The sequence below is a fragment of the Vigna radiata genome, chromosome 3 (genome assembly GCF_000741045.1).
Source record: "Vigna radiata var. radiata cultivar VC1973A chromosome 3, Vradiata_ver6, whole genome shotgun sequence".
In the NCBI taxonomy this organism is placed as follows: domain Eukaryota; kingdom Viridiplantae; phylum Streptophyta; class Magnoliopsida; order Fabales; family Fabaceae; genus Vigna; species Vigna radiata.
In genome coordinates, this window is record NC_028353.1 from 6,706,724 (window position 1) to 6,729,685 (window position 22,962).

General features: G+C 30.7%; 3 protein-coding genes across 3 annotated transcripts; 2 read left to right on the plus strand and 1 right to left on the minus strand.

Annotated features, from left to right (window-relative positions):
• The first annotated feature begins 4,730 nt into the window (after positions 1-4,730).
• On the plus strand, positions 4,731-6,928 carry LOC106756947 (syntaxin-121-like). The gene is made up of 2 exons (XM_014639542.2): positions 4,731-5,752; positions 6,506-6,928. The coding sequence occupies exons 1-2, from the start codon at positions 5,209-5,211 to the stop codon at positions 6,856-6,858; spliced, it is 897 nt and encodes a 298-aa protein (XP_014495028.1). The 5' UTR covers positions 4,731-5,208; the 3' UTR covers positions 6,859-6,928.
• A 3,830-nt stretch (positions 6,929-10,758) lies between these two features.
• On the plus strand, positions 10,759-16,880 carry LOC106757177 (putative deoxyribonuclease TATDN1). Its single transcript, XM_014639790.2, has 12 exons — positions 10,759-10,835; positions 10,926-10,946; positions 11,016-11,116; positions 11,411-11,468; positions 11,559-11,602; positions 11,671-11,751; positions 11,982-12,052; positions 12,173-12,283; positions 12,635-12,717; positions 13,113-13,329; positions 13,615-13,698; positions 16,499-16,880. The coding sequence occupies exons 1-12, from the start codon at positions 10,814-10,816 to the stop codon at positions 16,563-16,565; spliced, it is 960 nt and encodes a 319-aa protein (XP_014495276.1). The 5' UTR covers positions 10,759-10,813; the 3' UTR covers positions 16,566-16,880.
• Positions 16,881-18,487: 1,607 nt separating this feature from the next.
• LOC106756726 (33 kDa ribonucleoprotein, chloroplastic) lies at positions 18,488-22,892 on the minus strand. Its single transcript, XM_014639272.2, has 4 exons — positions 22,375-22,892; positions 22,144-22,245; positions 18,872-19,180; positions 18,488-18,794 (listed from the first exon to the last, which is right to left on the minus strand). The coding sequence occupies exons 1-4, from the start codon at positions 22,789-22,791 to the stop codon at positions 18,684-18,686; spliced, it is 939 nt and encodes a 312-aa protein (XP_014494758.1). The 5' UTR covers positions 22,792-22,892; the 3' UTR covers positions 18,488-18,683.
• Between the last annotated feature and the right edge of the window lie 70 nt (positions 22,893-22,962).

A 22,962-nucleotide genomic window follows, 5' to 3' on the forward strand; every position in this document is an offset into this window, starting at 1 on the left:
GCTGCGATCAGGGAGACCAAAAATGTTGTTTATTCTGTAACTTCACTTCAGTAGATTTAGGAACTTTATTTTTCCAGTCATAATTTTTTTTTCTTTTAAGATATAGTTTAGTGGTAGTTTGACCTAGTCAATGTATATATATATTTTTTAAAACATTAAATTTAATATATATTATTTTTTTCTTACTGTTATATTAGTTTTCTTGATATTTTATAAGAAAAATAATAATAAGATGAGACACATTTATATTTATTTTACACATATTAAAAAGATTGGTGTGTAAATATATTATTATTTTAAAATTCAATTTTAAATTGAATCATTTTTTTAATTATAAGATTTTCTATTATTTTAAAAGGTTAAATTAATTAAATTTTATAAATTATTTTTGTTTTTAGTTTGGTTTTATTTTAAATTCAAATAAGATCTTATTTTATTTTAAATAACAAATCTTTTTAGATGTAAGGTATTAATGTTGTAGTTATACTATTATTTTAGAAGTAAAAACAAATTGAATAATTTGTACTTTCATGTTAATTTAGTTTATAAAAATATACATCCTCCATTATTTAATGACTCAAGATCACATTTTTACCTGACCTGGGATGATATCATAATTCCATCACTACAAACACCATTTTAGGCATATTTTTATCTTTAAACAGGAAAAATGTTAAAAAAAAATTTAATAACAATAATAATAAAATAAAACAGAAAAATTAAAAGGCGAATGAACCAAAAAACTATTAATCCATAACTTTCATCGTAAGAATTCCTAGGTTGGTAATTATGAGTTAAAATTTTATCGTAAATGGCAAATTAATCAAATTATAAGTTATTTGAGTTTTAATTCCAATTCCTTTTTAATGAAGCAAAAAAAAAAAAAAAAAAACTACCGAAATTTCCATGATGTGAATATATACCTGCTACTTTTATGTCCCAGGGATAGAAATTGGCACGTGGGATTAGTTTAATTATGATATAAGCTACCAATTAATCACTCTATTATGTTTATTCGTACTCCTCGTTTCCTTATTTATTTATTTAATTTTTCAATTTCATTCTTGAGATTAAAAAATAGAAATAAAAAATGTCTCATATAAAAAATTAAAACTCTTCGTACTTTGTTTTATTTTTAAATTTTTCTTATTTCGTTTTCCTAAATAAAAGTTAAAACCATCGAACTTTACTTTCCTTTTTCATATACTCAAAAAATGATAAAAATAGGTTTTGTTTTTATTATAAAATGAAAGTACGTGGATGAATAATTTGACTGATAAAAGTTTTTTTAATAGCTTGTATATAAAATGATCATTATGTTTAACGAATACATTGAAGAAAATATTTAGAAGAGCATTAATAATAACATTAAAATTAAACTGACGATAAAAATTTTCCACGTTTAAGTAAAATAAAAAGTTAAGAATTAGACAATACTAGAAATTTTCATATTTGGTGAGAATATTTTTTATAAAACATTTTCAGAACTTTACAAAATTTACCAGAAATCTACATACATTTACTTTTAAGGATTTTTATACAAATTCTAAAAAAAAAAAATCTTACAAAATAAACAAAAATAGCGAGAAAGTACAAGATGGAAGAGAGAATATAATTATTTTTAACTTTATATGAAAAATTCATCTAATTTTAGTAGTCGCTCTCAATGATGTAGCGTGTAGATAAGAAAACATTTAAATCATTTCCAGTTTAATTTTTAAAAGAGTTAAATGATTTTCCACCATTAAAAAATCTATACTCTCAATCTGTAAATAATAAAAACTTTTATTCTTTTAATATAATCAATGTAAAATTCAACAATTTTATTATAGTAATATTTGATAGAATGATGATATTAAATTATTTTATATTGTCAATACATAACCTATTTTTTTAAAATGTATTAATTAAATATAATATTATTTATCACAATGAAAGTATAAAAAATTATTTTTGTTTTTACGTAAATTAAAATAAATATATGTTACTTGTTTTTAATTTTACATTTGATGTATGAAAAATTTAAATGATTTCAAACTTTTTTAAGATTAAAAAATAAGGTAAATTTGGTAAATACAGTAAAATCAAAAGCAGTGTGGGCACACATATAATGAAATGGAATATCCCCACCAGCTAAGAAAATAACACATAGTTTTGCTATACCACCATTTTTAAAGTTAATTTAAAGATCTAAAAGTTATAATAATATATAATAATAATGTATTTATCATATACATTAGAAATGTATAAGTGTAATAAATGTCTTTTATTAATAAACCTGGTTTATTCTCTAGCTACTAAAAATCAATATCATAGGGCTGATGCTAATATTTATATGTATAATCTATTATATATCATGACTTTGTTTGGTGTAATATATATATTGTGTTGTACAAGTCTATTCATTAAAATTTTCTTATGCTATAATGGTTAAATTAATCAATCTTTAATGGTTATCCAAACCCTTAGGACAAATTAAAGAGGTATTTAAAGTTGGAACATTCCTGATATGATGCAGTGGTAACTTTTCTGTAGTCAGAGTCATTTTATACGTAAAGCTCAAACTTAAAATCCAAAGATTAACATGTACACTTGGACCAATCACACGTATTATATACTTGATATAATCCTATGTAATAATTTTGTAATCATGAACTTAATAAATTTTTGTGATTTAGGTATAATTAATTTCGATTTTTTAAATATAAAAATATTTAATTTTTTAATAATTTTTGTTAAAACATTTAACATTTTTTCTCCAATTGTAAAATTAAACATTTTGAATACAAAACAAGTCAAGTTCTTTATGTAAATATAAAATTTTAGAGATATCATTATAATTCAAAGAGTAAATAATAAATATACTGAACAAAATAAGTATTAACATATCTTATTCTTATTTTTAGTCTAAAAAAAAGAAATATAATCTTACTATAACCACTTTAATTATTAGTTTTACTTTGTTTAAATTCTGTTAATATAATTAAATATGTATTTTATCTTATTAATTATTACATGTTTTTTAATGTTAGTATTAGAGATTTTATATTTAAAAAATTAAAGATAAAAAATTTCTTTTATAATTATCTTTAAAGTTAACTATTATTAATATTAATTTGTTTTAATATGTAGATGAAAATTATTAAACACCAAACCCATATTAATTATCTGAGTAAAATTTAAATAATATTAACGAAAATAAAACTTGAAGACATCAAATATCTATCACTAACTACTGTAAGAACTGCTTGGCCTTTATTGTCAATCGTATAAAAAAAATATTTAAGTATAATATCAAACCATCTTTTGTTTTTATTTTTATATTTTATTCTGTATTAGCTACTTATGAAAGCACGTTTAACCTGTATAGTGTGGACAAATAGGGAAATGACACGTTTCATATTTGTAACGAGATCTCAATTTACACATAGATACGATTAAGGTTTAGATTTAATCTAATTTTCATCTTAATCCAATTAAGTTTATCTCAGTTTAACTTTTATTTAACAATCCAACCTGAGTTTGCCTAGACTGCATTAAGGTTGTATTATTAACATTAATATCTCTTAAAAATACATTAAAAAGAATATTTTCAATATATTTATTACTTAAGATGTACATAAAAAGTAGTTTTAAAAATATTGGAATTTAAAATAATTATAATTAATCTGGTTTAAAAAAGATTCCGTTAAAGCATTAACATTTAATTATATGTACTTAAAAATAAATAAAACTGTTATTTTTTAATATAATCATTATTATGAAAATATAACCTTATATATAAAGCATATAATTCTACAAAATGTTTTGATGTACGATAAATATTATTGAGACCAACGACCTTTATTGCTACCATAGTATTATGCATTTTCATCTTCTTTGTTATCTGTATTTTCTTTTTTCATATATTTTGTCATTATTTAGTAAGAAAAACTACTACTTTAAAAATTATTTCCACGAGCAACATTTTAATTATAATCTTTAACTATAAAAATCATAAATTATATACACTGACTTTTGAAAATAAAGTCAAATCAATAAAGTAAATCTCAAGATATTTATTTGTTCTAATTGATAATAAAAATAATGATTATAAAAACAATTATACGATATAAAATTTGAATAACAAATTAACTTAAAAATCTAAACGAAATAACATTGAAGAAAAATCAGGACTAATTAACTTCAAAATTTTAACTAGAAAATGAGTTTTTCAATGTTACCAAAATATAAACTTAAGAATATAAGTGCCCAGAGAATAAATGAAAATAATTTGTTTTGCCTATTTTCATTAAATAAAGGTTCTCTGTTTATAAATATGAATAATATATATATATATATATATATATATATATATATATATATATATATATATATATATCTAAGTATTTTTAAATGAAAGACATAAAAATAGTTTTAAAAAACAAATTTAGAATAGTTGGGATAAATTTTATTAAAAATTATAAAAATTTGAGAGTCGTATACTCTTAATTTGAAATTGCTACTATAATATATAACATCACGTTAATTATACGATGTAAAGAACATTATCTTAAAAGAGATGATTAACACTAAAAAAATATCTAAACAAGTTTATGTTTAGATAAGCCTTGTACCGATGAAACGAAGGACCAAGTATTCATAGGAAGCTTCATGTTCAGCAGGTACACGCCGTAGAACACCACACTTCAACCCTAGTTTCAGACAAACTAGCTACTATATACAGTTAATACATTACTAGTTAATGACTTTAAGTAGTAAACCAAAACTCTTTCTCTCAACTATCTTCCGTCTATTTCTGGGGTGCTTCCTCTCATCTTCTACTGTTTATTTTTTCCTTAGTTATGCTTCAACTGTATAATAATTTTCCAAGAATATTCATTTGACCAGATAATTATCATCTTTTTTCTGTTTCTCTCCCTCTCCAAGTACAAGGGATATCCACCACCATATTAGCCACCCTATATAACACAACACATTAACCCTTTTATTTCCTATCCTTTTCCTTCTTTTGTTGCCCTTTTACTATTTATTCCTTCTCTTATCATACACAGAATCTACTAGAACAGAAAAAAAGACCTTTCTTCTTACTTCTTATGGTATTTTTCATAAAAGACAATTATGCTTGAGTTAATAAGATCGATTTTCTTATTCCCTACCACATCTGTTATTGTGTTATCTTAAGGCACGAAGGAGAGAATCAATAGAATGAACGACTTGTTATCGAGTTTGTTCTCAAAGGGAAAGCAGCAGCAGCAACAACAAGAAGGGCAGCACGTGATTGAAATAACACAAGGTGGCATGGGCTTGGACAAGTTCTTCAAAGAAGTGGAATCGGTGAAGGAAGAACTGAAGGAGCTAGAGCGTCTCCACCTAAGTCTCCGTGCCTCAAACCAAAACGGAAAAGCGCTTCACAGCCCCAAGGGTGTTAGGGAGCTTCGGTCTCGCATGGACCTGGACGTCGCTCTTGCTCTCACCAAAGCCAAGCTTGTGAAGACTCGCTTGGAGGCTCTCCACCGCGCCAACCAAGCCACCCTCTCCTTGCCCGACTGCGGACCCGGTTCGTACTCCCACCGGACCCGAACCGCACTGGTCGGAGCCTTGACCAAGAATCTGAAACAGTCCATGGAGAGTTTTAATAAGCTGAGGGACCAGATATCGTACGAGTACAGAGACACCGTGCAACGTAGATACTACGCCGTCACTGGAGAGAACCCTGATCCTGACACCATTGATCTCCTCATCTCTACGGGTAACAAATAATCACATTTTCTCTTCTGAGATAATTCAATGCAGTTTTTTCTAGGTACTTTTAATATTATATATTCTTAATTACAATTTAAGCTTTATTTGAAGAATATGTGCACTACAAATTAGCATAGAATAGCAAGGTGAAATTGAATTCAGATTGAGGAACAATAACACAAGGTACATATACAAAGTTTTGCTCTTTTAGTAAATTAATCTGTTAAAATACTGTTTCCCTTTTAAATAAGAGTTAAGTTCATTCAATCTAACTCCTATCATTTTATATATTCCATAAAAAGTTATATATTAATGGTGTGATTATCATGTAAACTAAGTTCTTTTTCTTTAGTATGATTATCTTGCTGAGTTTTTGGCCTTTCAGTGAGCCATTTCAGTTTCGAAGTATATTATTTTACCGGAAAAATAGGGACAAATTGAGACAACAGCTATTTTCTGTCATTAAATTTATATGTCTCGGCGTGCATATCAAATAGCCTTTTTCTGATATTAGGAATATATTTTCTGTCATTAAATTTATATGAATAGTCCACATGTAATTGCTTGCGGCAAAAATTTAGCCAGATAGCGAGCATTAAATTAATTGCATGCACAAAGTTAATTAGGTTAAACATAATTTTGTGTTCTTGTTTTCTTTTTCTTAATTTGTGACCGTTTTTACTACTGTTGTGTGAGAAGTGCACTGTGTAAAATTGATTGCACCATGAGACATGTATGTGATGACATTGCGATGGAGCAGGTGAGAGTGAAAGTTTCTTACAGAAAGCCATCCAACAGCAAGGGCGAGCCAGCATCATGGACACCATCCAAGAGATTCAGGAGAGGCACGGCACGGTAAAAGAGATAGAGAGAAGTCTACACGAGCTGCACCAAGTGTTCTTGGACATGGCAGTGTTGGTCCAACATCAGGGTGAACACTTGGATGACATAGAGAGCCACATGGCGCTTGCCAATTCCTCCGTCAGCAAAGGTGTGCATCATTTGCAGGTTGTGAAGAATCATCAGAAGAACACCCGTAACTTGACCTGCTTTGCCATACTCCTCTTCATTATCGTTTTGGTCATAGTTCTCCCCATTGTTTTCAGAAGTTGATCAGATTTTCATGTCAAACTGTGTGATCATTGGTAGTGGTGGCAAGGTGAAGAGAAGTCAAAGCTCATTTGACCTTCTTCCCATGTGAAAATGGCTTTCATTCTGTGATCGTATATATGTATTTTGGTAACGTTTTGTATGCTTTTTTTCCTTGCCGCTGTTTAACGACTGTTTGAGGAATTTTCCGACAATGGAACTTTTACTTGCATATGAAGGCTGAAGCTAAGCACTTTTATCTCTTCATGGCGTCTTTGAAAGAAGAGCAAAGAGAAGAGAATGGAAGAAAGGGTTACGGTGGGGTGATGTTGTTCATGTTAACAAGTGTGTGTGTATATATATATATATATATATATATATATATATATATATATATATATATGTATATGGTTTAATACATCATTTGTTCAGTATTTTTATGGGTTTGGTTCAAAATGATCGTACTTTTTAAAAAAGTTCAGTAAGGTCCCATATTTCGTTAAAAAATGTTTATTCTGGTCATTTTCGCTGATGTCGTTAAAAACTTAACGGTGCTAATGCCACTGTGGCCAAACGTGAATGAGCTAAAAAGTTTTATAAATACGTGTCATTACACTTTGTAAATATTTAAAAAAATTAAAATGACGTAAGGTCATCATTTCCCTCTAGCTTTTCTTTCTTTTTATTTTCCTCACCACTTACGCCAAACCTGTGTCGTTTTCTCTTTCTCTCTCACAGCCTTTCATTGACATGAATGCAGAGCTGTATATTGTAGTAGCAACATCTGGAAAACTTGACAGTGAAAAAGAGTTACACCATCTGTTATAATACAACCCAAAGTCAAGTCTTGAACCCCTCCTTTTTCTCTGTCATCAAAAGAACAACCACAACCAGAATAAGAAGAAGAACAAGTTATCTTAAATTAAGTTTTAATAAGAATTTCATAATTTCCTTTTTTTTATGAACCAGACATGGGAATAATCTGATGGGGATAGAATATTGGTTCGATACAAAAACCTTAGCACTTAGCAGTCGTCGGTGGTCCTATAAATAGAGGTGTAGAAGATAGTGGCTTTCACGGTAACGAGAGAGAATCGGAGGTTGGAAACCCTAATTACATCATGGTCAATTGATGAAAATACCTAAATTTAACCCAAAATCAAATTAAACCCTAACCCCCAAATTCCTGACAGATCAAATTTCCCAAGCAGACTACAGTCTTTTGTTAGACTCCTCTCACCTTCGAAAACCTGAATGGAGACAATGGTCTGTTGGTCTTGGTAGGTGGTAAACACCTGAGATTTCTTTGTTGGGATAACATTGTTTTTGGGAATCAACTTTGTCATCACTCTACCAACAGTTTCAATTCCAAGGGTGAGGGGAGCCACATCCAAGAGAAGGATATCTTTGGTTTCTTCACCCCTTCTATGCTCAAAATGCTTCCTTGCATTACAGCACCATAGGCAACTACTTCAACCCAAAAATGGCGTAAGGTATTTTACTTTAACCTATTTTTTGTCATTTTATTTTTTCTTAAATATTTACACATTAAAATGACTTCACAACGCCACGTAAGCATCACAGTAAACAGGTAATTGATGTTTCGTCACGCTAGCATCTGATTGTTAAGCTTTTAATGGTGTCAGCGAAAAGGACCAAAATGAATATTTTTTAACGAAATATAAGATCTTACTTAACTTTTTTAAAAGGTAGAATCATTTTAAACCAAACCCATAAAAGTAGGGACCATATTTAACCTATATATATATATATATATTAAAACTTCATAAATGTTGTTTTTCAATTGGTTATGTATCATTTTGTTTTCCTGAACTTCATTTAATTCTTTTTGTCTGGTTTTAGCAGAAAACGAGATATGTAACGTGTAACGGGAGAGACTGATAGGCCTTTCTCGATAACGTATCCAATGTTTTCCAAAATAATTATATAATTTTTATTTATTTTCATATGTTGTTGAATAATCAATTTTAATTTTTCAATATATATATATATATATATATATATAAAAGAAATCAAGTTAAAAATTAAATAAAGTTAAGTAAAGTTACGTGAATATTTAAAAAAAAATCATTAAATCCGTTTCTTAGGATATGTAAAATTTGGAATGCTATAATAAATTAGTTTGCATGGATAACTTGTTTAACGGAAATTAAAATTTATGAAAGTAATGTAATTATTTATAAAAGTTAAAATTTTACTCAAAAAAATAAGAATTTAATTTTGGTTAAATATATGTTTTAGACCTCATATTTGTTCCCTATTCTTAATTAGGTCTTCATATTTTTTGTTCCCAATTGCATTCTCATATTTGTAAATTTGAGGCAATTAAGCTATCTTCGTGGCCGGTTAAGGGAGAGGGCTTAATTGCCTCAAATTTACAAATATGAGGATGCAATTGGGAATAAAAAAAAACATGAGTACTTAATTGAGAATGGGGAACCAATATGAGGACTAAAACATATATTTAACCTTTAATTTTTATTTTTCATATTTATGTATATTCTTTTCATTTTTTTCTCATTGATTTAATCCTAATTAATCATTGGTTCAACCTCAATTGCGACAATTTTACTTATTCTTGGTCGTGTCTTCAGTTATCAACACATGATAGAGTTGTGTTATTTTTCTATTAGCGTTAGTCATGATTTTATTAGTCAACTACAATTAATGTTTTTTTACTAATATTAAACACACTTTTTTTATTAATATACACTAATTTAATGTTTTATTAACGTTAATAGAAGTTCTTATTTGATCAACATTAACCACATTTGTTTTAGTCAAGATCAATAAGGACTCTTTGCTTTTTCTCTATGTTTAAAGAGAAAATTTAGTCATCTCTTACTATAAATTTTAAATGAAATACTTACTCTTACATTTTACTTTTTATTTTTATTCCAACTAAAATCAAATCTAATTACGTTCTATTTTAATTAATGAAATTTTGTTTGTGTATCATATAAATCGATCCGTCAATATAATCCAGTCAGTCAATCATTTAGAACGTCAATTCTTGTAAATAGAGAGTAAAATGAAGAAGTAAGTTATTATATATATTAAACATTTGAAAATTAATTGAAAATTAACTTAAACGTCAAAGTATTTTGATAGGTATTCACCTCTTCAGATTTGTACCTTAAGAGAAAAAATATGATAAGATATTGTTAAAAGTAAATAAAACAACTTAAATAAATTAGGACATAAAGCAAAACAGCTTGATGAAAAGAAAATAAAGAAAAACAAAAAAACAAAAAAGTACAAGACAAGTAAAAAGAATAAATGATTTCAAGTTCTTATATTTTAAAAGAAATTATAATTCTAATTTAAAAAATATTTTCATAAATTTATAAAATTTTAATATTTTTAAAACTTTGTTTAAATAATATATTTTGTTATAAAGATATTTTAAAAGTGAAAAATATTAGTTACTCAATAAACTTATTTTATTTACTCTTCCTTAATTAATCTTAAGCAGAAGAGTCTCATATCTCATATATGGTTATTAAGAAATGCTACTAGTTGTTATTTTAAGGACAAACATAAACACTTCAGGAATGCTTAACTTGTTAATGAGTCTTATTAAATTACTTTACATGATAAACAAAGTTTGTATAATAATAAAAAAAAATGTATTTATGATAAAAAAAAAGAAGTAAATATGCATTGAAGAACGCATTTACATTTAACATTACAAAAGAAAAATATTGGATTATGGGATAAAAAGAGTTGAAGTTAGTAAATAAGTCTTACTAGATTAACTGAATAAGAATGGAAAAATTGTTCAAAATCCATCCACTAATATATATTTACTTTCTACTAAAAAAATTAATTGAAAAAATGGGTGATGTTTATGAATAAAATATATTTTAAAATTCTAATAAAGCTATTCTCCTTCCTATTTACTAACGAACTATTCTCCACTTGCTCCTCACTGTTGAGCGAGGCAAGCCAACCAACCATGGCAGGCATTCGAATGATAGGTAAGTAACACGCTTCCTCACTTTTCGATTCAGATTCTAGCTTAAGTGAACTAACCATATTTGTTTTCTCTCCAACGAACACAAATGCAGATATAGCCGTCAATTTCACCGGTGAGGCATTTCATCAAACATTTTTTGTTCGTCATTCGCCTAGTCTCTATCTAATTCCAAAAACTGCAGATGGCATGTTCAAGGGAATCTACCACGGCAAGCAATGTCACGTCTCCGATATTGCAACCGTTTTGAACAGGGCTTGGGCTGCTGGCGTCACCCGAATTATTGTAATGTTTTCTTAACCAACCTTTCATGTCTGTAATGTCAAGTTTTATTACGAATGTTAGTTTTGCTTTAATCATTAATTGAGCAAATTAAGAGAAATTCAGAGTTATGAAATTGAAAGTTTAAGAAGATATTATATGTTTGAATTGGGACAACGAGAGATGCTTCGGGTATTTAAATTTAAAGCTGTTTATTGGACAAAGGATTTTTCGACACCAGTTTGATAACATACATTATGAACTGTGTTTTATGTTTGAATAGTTTCTGGTCATTAGGACTTGCTTTTTCTGTTGCAGGTAACTGGTGGGTCCCTTGAAGAATCAAGGGAAGCGCTTGCAATTGCAGAAACAGATGGTTTGTCTTATTAATATTGCTTTCTCTTGATGACTTTCAAGTGAAGAATCTGGATTTTTACTAATTTGATGATTTATTGATCAATTATAGGAAGACTTTTCTGCACCGTTGGTGTGCATCCAACACGATGCAAGGTTGTTTTTCTCCTTTAGGAACTCTTCTATGGAAGTGTTTGTAACTATGACTTAGTGTATTGGTTCAGGAATTTGAGGAGAGTGGAGATCCTGAGAAGCACTTTCAAGCTCTTTTGTCCTTGGCTAAAGACGGAATTCAGAAAGGAAAGGTATGGTTATACACTTGTGGTAAGACAACTATCAAACATCTCTAAATTTTAACTAGACATCTAAGATCTGCATAGTTGAGTTCCATCTCATTTGTAATAAACATAGTCACTAAACATTGTCATTGTGTACGTTGTTCTCATATAGTTGCAGAACTTGTGTTCTAGTTCAGAAACTACCCAAGTACTTAGAAATAACTGTCATATCATATTTACTTCTCTTCATATGCAAGGTGGTTGCTATAGGGGAATGTGGATTGGACTATGACAGGCTTCATTTTTGCCCAGCAGAGATTCAAAAGAAGTATGCATTCTCACCATAGTCTCAATTAGATATGCGTCATATTCGTTTCTCTTTCATTGATTTTTGTAATATATTAAAATCATCGACAAATCATATATTTCTTTTATCTGTGAAAGCAAGGTATTTCGAGAAGCAATTTGAATTAGCATATATCACAAAACTGCCTATGTTTTTGCACATGCGAGAAGCTGCTGCAGATTTCTGTGAAATAGTGGAGAAAAATAAGGACAGGTGATGCTTATATCTAATGGTTAGCTTATCATTCTATTTATATTGTGAAGATGAATTTAATTGTGAGAGTTGACTGTACCATTGCCATCTAGGCTGTGGTATTTCTGCTTTCAACTTCAGGAATGAAGGGGAAAATAACTATAAACGGTTTAAGATCCCCTTATAGACGACACACATGATACAAACATTATTTGCAAAAATAGAATAAATAACATTGAATGTTATATCTCGTTTACCCTTATTTTTTATCTTAGTATACGTCAGCGCATGTGTTTTATTCTATTTCTTGTATTTTATGAGATAATCAATTCAAAATGTAAATTATCTTAACCATTTTTACTTGTACATCAGGTTCACTGCCGGAGTCACCCATTCCTTTACTGGTAGTATGGATGATAGCATTAAGCTTCTCTCATTTGATAAAATGTACATAGGTAAATTCACCTTTTGAAGGATTACTTTTGACCAATTTGAAGTTACCTTGATATGTCTGATATTAGGCTTTTCCTTTTGAAAGAAAGGATTTTATTGTTCTAATTGCAATTTTGTTGAGATAAAAGATGAATATACCTTGAGAAAGATTTCTGTTTTTACATCACTGGTTCTGATGTTTGGATACTAAAAAAAGAAAAGGAAACAAAAAAATAAACATAAAATTTATGAGTTCAATATGTAAAGGCTAATTACGTGTTTCTGTAGAGGATATTGGTGTTTTTAAATTTTCCTTGTTAAAAGTTGCACAAAATTTCTGTTTCAGATATTGGATTGTGGTGATTGAGTACTAGAAATCCAATTAAATCTCATCAATATTACCTTGGTTCTTTGTCAGGCATAAATGGGTGCTCTCTGAAGACAACTGAGAACCTTGATGTTGTTAAGGGTATACCTATTGAGAGAATGATGATTGAGACTGACTCACCATACTGTGAAATCAAGAATACTCATGCAGGAATTGGTTTTGTTAAATCTACATGGCCTTCTAAGAAGAAAGAGAAGTATGATCAAGAGTGCATTGTTAAAGGCCGAAATGAACCTTGTTTAGTTAAGTAAGTGGGATGGTTTTGTTTAAGCCGGCTTGTGACAACTTCCTAGTTTATTAACTGCTTCAATATGGCTTTGGCACCATAGCCACAAGGAATATCTTCTATTCAATGTAACTGTAGTTAGGAAATCAATATTCAAGTTTACTAGAATTGAAACCCTCGGCATGATTTGCTAGTTTTTCCTTCTTGTTACGTTTGAAGACTATCCTATACTTATAACTAAAAGAATTTAACATTATGCATAGAATTATACCTCTTCTTCAAATAATCGTGATTGCAATTTTCCAGGCAAGTTCTTGAGGTTGTTGCTGGCTGTAAAGGCATCACTGACGTGGCTAACCTCAGCAGAACAGTATACCATAACACTTGCAGGTAACATAGCTTGTCTCTAGACTTGGGTCTATTACTGATGGAAGTAAGAACTTGTGCAATTACTAGTCTTTGATCATGCGCAGATACAACAGTATCAGATATGACTCATCTAATACACCAATTTGTCAATTCTTGAAAATTATAGGATATGATATGTATAGTATTCGTATTGAAAATAATCCAATTAAGATATACTTCTTAAAACATTGGTAAATATAAGATAAAAATTATAAATAACTGTCTTCCTAAAATCCAAACAAGAAACATACTTATACATTACCAACTATAAAATAGAAATTACAAGTAATTTCTTAATTTCCCAGAAATAGGAATAGTACCAATTTATTTTCTCGTTGAGCATTATCTAGAAATAGGATAATTTCTGTAACTAGCTGTGGTTTTTCAAGAAACAAAGATTCCATTTCAAGATTTCTAGCAGCATCAAAGCTATCTCGGCATATGCATGACTCCACCAGTGTCCAATGTCGTAGTACTTCCATGCACGTATAATTCATCTTTCAAAAATAAAAATGCTTATAAACCAATTTTATGATTTAACTTGTTTCTTTTGCAATGACAGAATGAAGAAACGGGTAATCTAGTTCCTACAATAATAACAGTTGTCTTAATTGAGTAAAAAATAGTCAACTTATTTGCTTTTCTTGAGAAATTGAATATGCTATTACATCCTTTTTTCTATTCTCAACGGTTGTAATTTTTTTTTTTAAAACATTTATTCTTCTCCATAGAAATCTCGTCAGCCTCTTGAAGTCATTCTTCGCTATAATTCCTACAAAAGTCAGTAGATTACTTACAGGAGTTAACTAACTATATATTTACCTAGGATTCAAATAGTGAATAATAGAGGGAAGTGCAACTCTTGGTATACCTATCAATTAAGTCTAGAAACAACTTCATAAAACGTTGAAGTATCTTGTTCTCATTTCCTTCATATTTGTACTCTCTGGACTCAAATATAAACGAAAATGAGTCATATATGGTGGATTCAAATATAAGCAAATTTCAATTCCCTAAACCTTATTTAATGTTCCCATTTTTTTTTAATGACCTTTAAACCTAAACATAATTATCAATAAATATAATTTGGGGGCAATTTAGGACTCTGTTGTACGAAAAGAATAATATTAAATAAATTTGACTACTATTCTTAATCAGTGTGAAACGTAATTAAGTTTGCCTATAAGTAGTATAATTATAAGTGATTAGATTATTACTACAAGTAATCTATTAACTTTTGCAGGACGAATGGGTATTATAGCGATAAGTGGCTCCAAATAGAATTTCCCCTTGAGGATGATGAGATTTTAATGTAAAGAAACAAGGGTTTGAAAATGTTTTCACAACGGTTGAGAATAAAAAACGTTGTACTTTAATATGATGACATGATTCCTCGTATAAAGAAAATAGTATGCTTCCTTTGACTCAAATGAAAATAGGTGGACATTAGATTCTAAATCTTAATGGGTGATGCGTGGTTCTCTTGTCCTCTCCTTAAAAAGTTTGCTTTAGGGGCTTTAGTGCACATCCTAGTTTCTATATTGTGAAAGGAATTGGAGAACCATTCACTCATCAAAGATAAAAATGTTGAATCCCAAAAGCACTGGGTTTATGTGCATACTAATTTGAAGCTTGTCTTGAAAAAAGAATACATGTATTAGGGAGTACACTCTCTAATATACACACTTCATTGGCTCTTGAAAAATAAATAGAAATGGTCTTATTTACTAACGGTTCTCAAGGAGGGGATGAAGTTAATGCTATTCCTAGTTCTGGGCAATAAGAAATCGAGAGTTCACTAACAACTGTTGTTTTATATTTAGTCATGTCTAAGTCAGTTCTTTGTTTAGATTTTTGAAACGCAGGGGTTTTCAAATTTTTTTATTTAATATAAGGAATGCTAGCTCTCAAACACTCTTTAGTACTTTCTCTACAATTGGTCGAAATTGTACGGAAATTACAATTTTAGGTGGGTCTCACTTCCAAATCAAAAGAGAGACTCGTTAAATGAGAAACGAGACTCGTAAAAGGTTGTGATTTCTGATAAATTTCGGTTAATAATATGGAGAATGTTGCTACTATTCCTCATTTTATGTTTATCTTGGTTTAATAAGTATGTTGTTAAGAGATTTTTGAATATGTATTCTAACATTTATATCTCTTAAGAATTGACATATCAACGTATTAAATATGTAATAGAGAAAGATCTAGCAACACTCTCTAACATACTCTTGTATCAGTTAAAAATGTTTTACAATCGCAAAAATTGGGAGAGAGAATCATTAAATGTGGGGCGAGACCCATCAAAATTTATGATTTTCAATAATTTTCAGAAAATGGGAGATGGCATATTCAAAAAATCATGTTAGAGGACCATGTTGTTCGTATTTCATTGTGTATTGTATCTGATGCTCATGTTGTATGCGTATGATAATCATAGGACGAAGGTGAAAATAAAAATCTAGGTCATCAATTTACATTAGGCTTGGCCAAATTTGTCTCGGACTAGAAGATTGACCTCATGCATATTTTTCTTTTTCAAAAAATTGAACTTAACTTATTGCTAAGTTGTTAGATGATTAAAGTCTTGATTGATGGGCAGCGTCTCGGACCAGTACTAGAATACCGTCTAACGATTTTGAATACCATGCTGCTTGCCAAATTTTCTCGTGACTCGTTGCCACATGGACTGTCTCTGTTGTTATTCTGTTGGGCGTGCTTGTCCATGTGTATATTTTCCTAATATGCGCTCTGGAGCTCCAATGAAAATATTGCTTTGCAGGATTTTTTTCCCTCATGACTTGGATTCTGCAGCTGATGCTCTACTAGCTGGCAGTAATCCTTCTTAAACAGACCTGCTAGTGGCTTGACCTTTGCTTTTCTTCGGAGCTGTTCGGTAACCCATATCTACATTTTCTTGAGAAAGCTAAGTGTCCTTGAAATGCAACTGAGATTGTCCGTCCAGTCCTCTTTGGGAAGTGACAAATCAGAACTGATTCCCAGTGGTTGATCTGGTGAGTGTATGACAAATTATTGTATTTTATTTTGATGAGCTTATAATGTTAAGAAACTATGGTACTAAACCAGAAGCCAATAGGATTCGATATGTCGTATTTATTGGATGTCATGTCAAGAAGTAAATCGATGGAGGCTGATTGGTGGTCGATCTGCAGTCTCCTAAGTGCTGCTGCCTCCAAACATTTTTATTGTTTTTCACCTTTTTTTAAGTCAGTAGAGTTCAACTGCTCAAGCCTGGTGTAAGATGATGCAACAATCACTGTCATCGTCATATCATGCTTTGTTTAAAAAAGTTACTAAATTAACTAATTATATAAAACCTGATGTTGACAATGATGGACATTTATCTGAAAATGTCATATCGAGCAGAAGGAATGAATCGCTATCAGATTAGAAAATTGTTTAAAGCGACTTACACCATTTTTTTCAAGATTAAATATATTTTTAGTCATTAAAATATTAAGTGAATTTGATTTTAGTTCTTTTTTCAAATTTTATACATTTTTTTTAAGGAAATTATAATTTTTTGCCTTCCAAAACCAACGGCATTAAAAATCAATTGAAGTGGTTAACGATGGTGTGTTATGTCATTTTTTTTTCACACAGAGTCAATTTTTCGTAACTTTTCTCCCTCCCTCTCCCTTAATCTTCTCCTTAAACTCCTTCTTAGAAATCGTCACATCCTTCAACATCTTCACTGCCACCACAGGCCCTACCTCAAGCACCATCTTGCCTTCCCGAAAGTCCCTTTCTCCAAAACCTCTGTCAAATCCCTGAGGAAATCCTCCAAATCGAACGCCCTAGCCACATTCCCAAAAAACACCAACTTCTTCGTTGCTCCACCATCGCTCACTCCTGCCTTGTTCGTCGGTGAAACTGCAACCACAGTCGTCACAGAATTGTCGTTGGCACGACTGTTGTTCTTGACATCCGAAACCACCTTCTTTGCTAGAATTGGACCATCTGCCTCGGGATGTTTGATAGTACCAATGTCGATCATGTTGGTCTTTTTGGCAGTTTTGCTTCGACACAGGAAAATGAAGGTTGAGGGGATAGAGCCATTGAGGAGGTTGTTGGAGATGTTAGAACTGGTTCAAGCTCAATTTGCTCAAGTTGAGAATTGGGCCGAAAAGTTGGGGAAGATTGACTCAGTGTCAGAAAAAAAAAATGATGTGACACACCACCATTAGTCACTTCAGCCAACTTTTAACTTTATTGGTTTTAAAGGACGAAAAATTATAATTTTCTTAAGAAAAATGATTAAAGTGTATCAAAGCTTGAAGGAGTGACTAAAAACAAATTCGTTTAATAGTTTAGAGACTAAAAACATATTTATCTCTTATTTTTATTTTTATATGCTTCCTTTGTCGTTCAATCTCAATAAATTTTGGTTGAATCGTGATCTAAAGTTATAGTTTTTCCTTTGGTAAAATAATATTTTATTTTAAAAAATAAGTATCAAAAGTCATACTTTTATTAAAACATACGTATTATTATAATTATAATTTTTATATGTAGTCATTATATGTAAAATAAAAATTAATTTTATTAATATTAAAAAAATTAGATTATATGTAATTTTTTTTCTTTTAATTGTTTTTACTTTTTTAAAAAAAGTTAATCTTGATTCAAATGTAGGACTATATATATCATATTTAAAAGTAAGAGTCCATTTAGAATTCGTGTGAATTAGGTGATTTGTTTGAACAAACCCATTTGTCATATTTTGTCATTATTTCACCCTCAACAACAGTTTAGGACTTAAAAAGAATTCACTTGAATAAATTATTAGTTGACCAAACTCTGAAAGCTAGCCTTTCATAATTACAAAGAGTGTAATTAACATCGACCCCATATAGATATGATAAAAAATACATTTGAGAACTGCCTGAGGATCTACTTACTGTATAACCGATATGACGGGCAAAAATTTGATCGATTAAATTTGTTTATGTTGTGGCACTTGAGACCAATTCCGAGCTTTCAACATTGATTCCTGGAGGAGATGATGCTGTCCTAGCCTCAGCCAAATTCAACCGCAATGGCCGACCTTGTACTTCCTGAACAACGTATCATTACATTACATTCAGAAGATGAACTTGAAATTGCAAAATTGATGTACCGAAAATGTTCTTACCACACCATTCATAAAGTCCAAGGCAGCTGCTGCAGACTCAGCAGTTGTGAAAGAAACAAAGCCGAAACCTCGAGATCTTCCGCTGTCCTTCTCATAGACGACTTTGGCACTCAATACGCCTGGCTGCTCAGCAAAAGCTTCTCTAAGACCCTGTGAGTTCACTCCCCACCCAAGGTTTCCACAATAGATCTTGTGAGGGCTGTCTACAAACCCTCTGTAGTTCTCCCTCACTTTTGCCCCCATTACCAATCTTTCCCCGCCTTTCGGTACCTCTGGGAAGTTTACCTTCGCAGTCCTACCACCAACTTGCTGCTCATCAAAGCTTTTTATTAGATGTATCTCCAACATCAAAATACCAACCAAAATAAGGTAGAACAAATTCTCATCCAGAATTATTGTAAGGCAAGGAAAATAAAAATATATATATATATCAAATGATAAGAATGCAAGAGCTACTAATACCAACTCAGCAATTCTGTTACAAAGGACAACTCAACAATTCTGCTATAGCTCAGCAATATTGCAAATTTCCTTTTTGTACTTATTCTTTCATTTTCAGTGACGCATAGCATTTATGCAGTGCCTGTACTATACAAGAATTCTGAACACAATTTTGCAGAGAGAAAAGTTCCTCATTCTCTGTTTTTTTCTTGAATCCCTTTATCTTTATTTTCTGTTACAATTTAGAGTTCTGATTGCTAAACTCATTCATGGAAAGTTACTTGGTCCTTGTGCTTTCAAGTTGACTCGTAGAGCTCCTTGGAATGTTACACAATATAAAACACAAGATCACTTTACTAAGTTTCTAAGGGGACAGAACTCATTCTGTTGATGGATCCCCAGCCATCCTTGAGTCGAGTCTTATTTCTTATTATGAAGCGAGAAAGACAGATTTTTGGTGATCAATCTAATCAGTCCAACGCAATGGCTATTACTGACAGAGGAGTCTATAAGAACAATATTGCCAGCTGTGGAAGAGGTTCTGGTTATGGAATAGACCATATACCTCAAAAGTGAAGCAACGGAAGAGGCAATAGTCCTAAAGTCTGCAGTCCTTTCGGAAAAATAGTACCTTTGATACTTGCTGCAGAAAGTATGGTTTTCCCCCTCATTTCAAATTTAAAAATCAGACCCATGATCAAAGTTAAACTAATCCAGTTTTTCAAAATCAAGATTTAGTGAACAGGATCGTAAAATTGAAAGGCAGAGATGCAGCCTCGGCAATTTGGTTTTACTCCTAAGCAGTGTCAAGCTTTGTTAGCACTATTACAACAGTCTAAATCTAGTAGCAGTGTTTGAAATCAAGTTTCAGTCATCTCTTCTACATCAACATCTCCAAACATATCAGGACATATTGGTAATGCATCCTTTCCTTTATTTTCATCTTTGGACACTTGATAGTGGTACCACTTACCACATTTGTTTATCTTTCTCTTGTTTCACTTCATATCATAAAATAAATCCTGTCTGTATCAAGCTGCCAAATGGAAATCAAGTCACTGCAAACTATTCTGGAAGTATTTTCCTCAATAAAAATGACAGAAACAATGATCAGTACATTCCTTGTTTTTCTTTTAATCTTCTTTCAGTAGCAAAGTTAATCAATAACCTATCTTGTGTGCTTACCTTTGACTTCACTAATCTTTTTGAAGATGATTGATTCAGCTAAGATAGCCTTTATATACTCAGGGTGCCTTCTTATCAAACATTCCAATTCAAATCCATCAATACCCAAACCTCTAGTACTATCAATTTCACTGCTAATAAGATAAGAATCCCTTGGTATTTTTGTCATTTTTCCAACAAATGTATTGATCTTGTCAAGAACAAATTTTCTTTTGTTAAATATGATAAGTCATATGTTTGTGATGTTTGTCATTACAGAAAGCAAAAGAATGTTGCCTTTCCCATTAGTACATTTAAATATCAAAATGTATTGATGTTATTCTTGTTGTTATCGGGGGACCATATTCAATACCATGTACTCAAGATCATAAATTTTTTTAACCATTATTGATGATTTTACAAGATACACATGGATTTTTCTTTTAAAACAGAAATTTTGAAACAGCCAAGACCTTACAAAGTTTTGTTGTTTTTATTCAAACTCAATTTATGGCAACAATAAAGACTATAAGAAGTGATAATGGAACTGAATTTTTCTTGACTGATTTCTTTGCTAATAATGGAATAGTGCACCGAACTTCTTGTGTAGAGGAAACATGGTCATTTCTCTTATTCTTCAATTCCTTTATCTTTCTCTCTCAGTTATCTTTTTTTCTGTTAACATACTAACTTTTAACCAAGTTTTAACAATGCACTAATTTATTCTGATGGAACTTTCCAGTAACTTCCCTTTAACCCATTTTGCAATGTAACCTTGGAAACTGTTGGCTTGTTAGGATTAATTTCTAATAAACACTCTATGAAAAGAAAATGGAAAAAAAAATTAAACAAGATTCTCTATAAACTAAAATTAGTTTATGTATAAGTTAAAAATAAGTTATTGAAATATTAATGAGATAACTTCTACAAATTAATATATGCATATACTAATTTTATCTCAAAAAAATTATTTTATTTTCATCTATTAACTATTACATGACAATAGTACTTAGCTGGGATCAATTGTGCTAAAATATCCTTATCTACTTTTTCATTTTGATGATTGCATCATCAAGTATTGCCAAGACAATAGTATTTATTAGGAGGAAAAAACTGGAATAGAATGTATAATATTTCTTTGAAATGTGATAACAACCATCTATATGATTTTTTTAACGCTAAAACCACAATCAATACGAAATGGAGGAATTAGTATAAATAGAGCCACAAGAAAAGAAAACCCAACGCAAACTGGATTTTTTTCCATTTGTCGGGAAAAGTGAATCATTTTCCCTTAACTCATTTTCATAATATAAGTACTTGATCATTCTTTGACAACTCAGTAAATCAGAAAAACTCCTGGGAATGTTTATCACTACTTTGATTAAAGACCGTAGTAAAAAACAAATTATTGGATTAGAAAAGCAGCTACTCCTGCTGGAAATATGATTATGAACATTGAGTAAATAAACTATTAAAACGTTCTAATAATACACTCTCACACTCTTTGCAACATATTATCACCTATTGATTGTAATTCAAGTGTTCGCTTGTTTGGGAATGAAACCTGCTAAATGGTAGGACCTACATGAATAGGAGTGTAGAGGGTGTTGTACTAGCATCTTTCAATAACAGAATTATATAGCAGGTAATGTACTGAAACTTACAGAGCCATCAAACATTCGAATTGCCTCTTTAGCATCCTCTACACTCGCCATTGTAACAAATGCGAATCCCCTGCTTCTACCCGTGACGCGATCATACACAATCTATAAAATTGAATCAAACGAAATACGGACCAACATTAGATTGCACCATACACCTTAAATTCATCAATCAAGCAGAAAAATAAGCACAAAGGATGAAAAGGGACAATAAAAATGGCGAAAAGAAGAAACCTCAACAGACACCACGCTGCCAGCTTCTCCAAAGAGCTCTGCCAATTGGGAATTAGTAATTGAATATGGCAAGTTTCCAATATAGAGCCTCCCGGCATCGTTATCGCTGGAGTCTGAAACTTTTCGCTCTTCCTCTTGTTCTGTTTTTTCAGAGGTTTCTGTTACCGGTTCGTCTTGTCGGGACTCTGTGATGTCTTGACCCACTTCCAAACCATCGAAGGTGGCGAACGGTGGGGACAGACGATGAAGTGGGAGAAATGAAAGACTGAAACTTTGTGACTTGTGGCTAAGATTGGGTGGCTTTTGGAAAATGGGTCTCTGAAGGAAGATGGAGGTGCGTGAAATGGAAGAGTTGGTGAGGGAAAGGTTGTATATTCTGTTGCAGATAGAGGAGGAAAAAGAAGCTGCAGCAGCCATTTAGTGTGTGAGAGAGAAAAAAGGCTGCTTTTTCAGAATTGAGGATGGAATTGGAAGTGAAGTGACACCTATTGTTGTTCCAGAGTTACTTAGCAGGATAAGGTTCCTTTGCTTGGTAACACTTCCAGATGGTACTTTCACTTCCTTGCATCAATAATTTTTTTACTTTAA

Excerpts from the sequence above, each read along its gene's own strand:
- LOC106756947 (XM_014639542.2), top strand. The coding sequence starts at position 5,209 with ATGAACGACTTGTTATCGAGTTTGTTCTCAAAGGGAAAGCAGCAGCAG. Across the intron at positions 5,753-6,505 it reads TGATCTCCTCATCTCTACGG|GTGAGAGTGAAAGTTTCTTA; the intron begins GTAACAAATAAT and ends GCGATGGAGCAG.
- LOC106757177 (XM_014639790.2), top strand. The coding sequence starts at position 10,814 with ATGGCAGGCATTCGAATGATAG. Across the intron at positions 11,603-11,670 it reads TGCATCCAACACGATGCAAG|GAATTTGAGGAGAGTGGAGA; the intron begins GTTGTTTTTCTC and ends GTATTGGTTCAG. Across the intron at positions 13,330-13,614 it reads AATGAACCTTGTTTAGTTAA|GCAAGTTCTTGAGGTTGTTG; the intron begins GTAAGTGGGATG and ends GCAATTTTCCAG.
- LOC106756726 (XM_014639272.2), bottom strand. The coding sequence starts at position 22,791 with ATGGCTGCTGCAGCTTCTTTTTCCTCCTCTATCTGCAACAGAATATAC. Across the intron at positions 22,246-22,374 it reads GCAGCGTGGTGTCTGTTGAG|ATTGTGTATGATCGCGTCAC; the intron begins GTTTCTTCTTTT and ends TCAATTTTATAG. Across the intron at positions 18,795-18,871 it reads TGGACTTTATGAATGGTGTG|GAAGTACAAGGTCGGCCATT; the intron begins GTAAGAACATTT and ends TACGTTGTTCAG.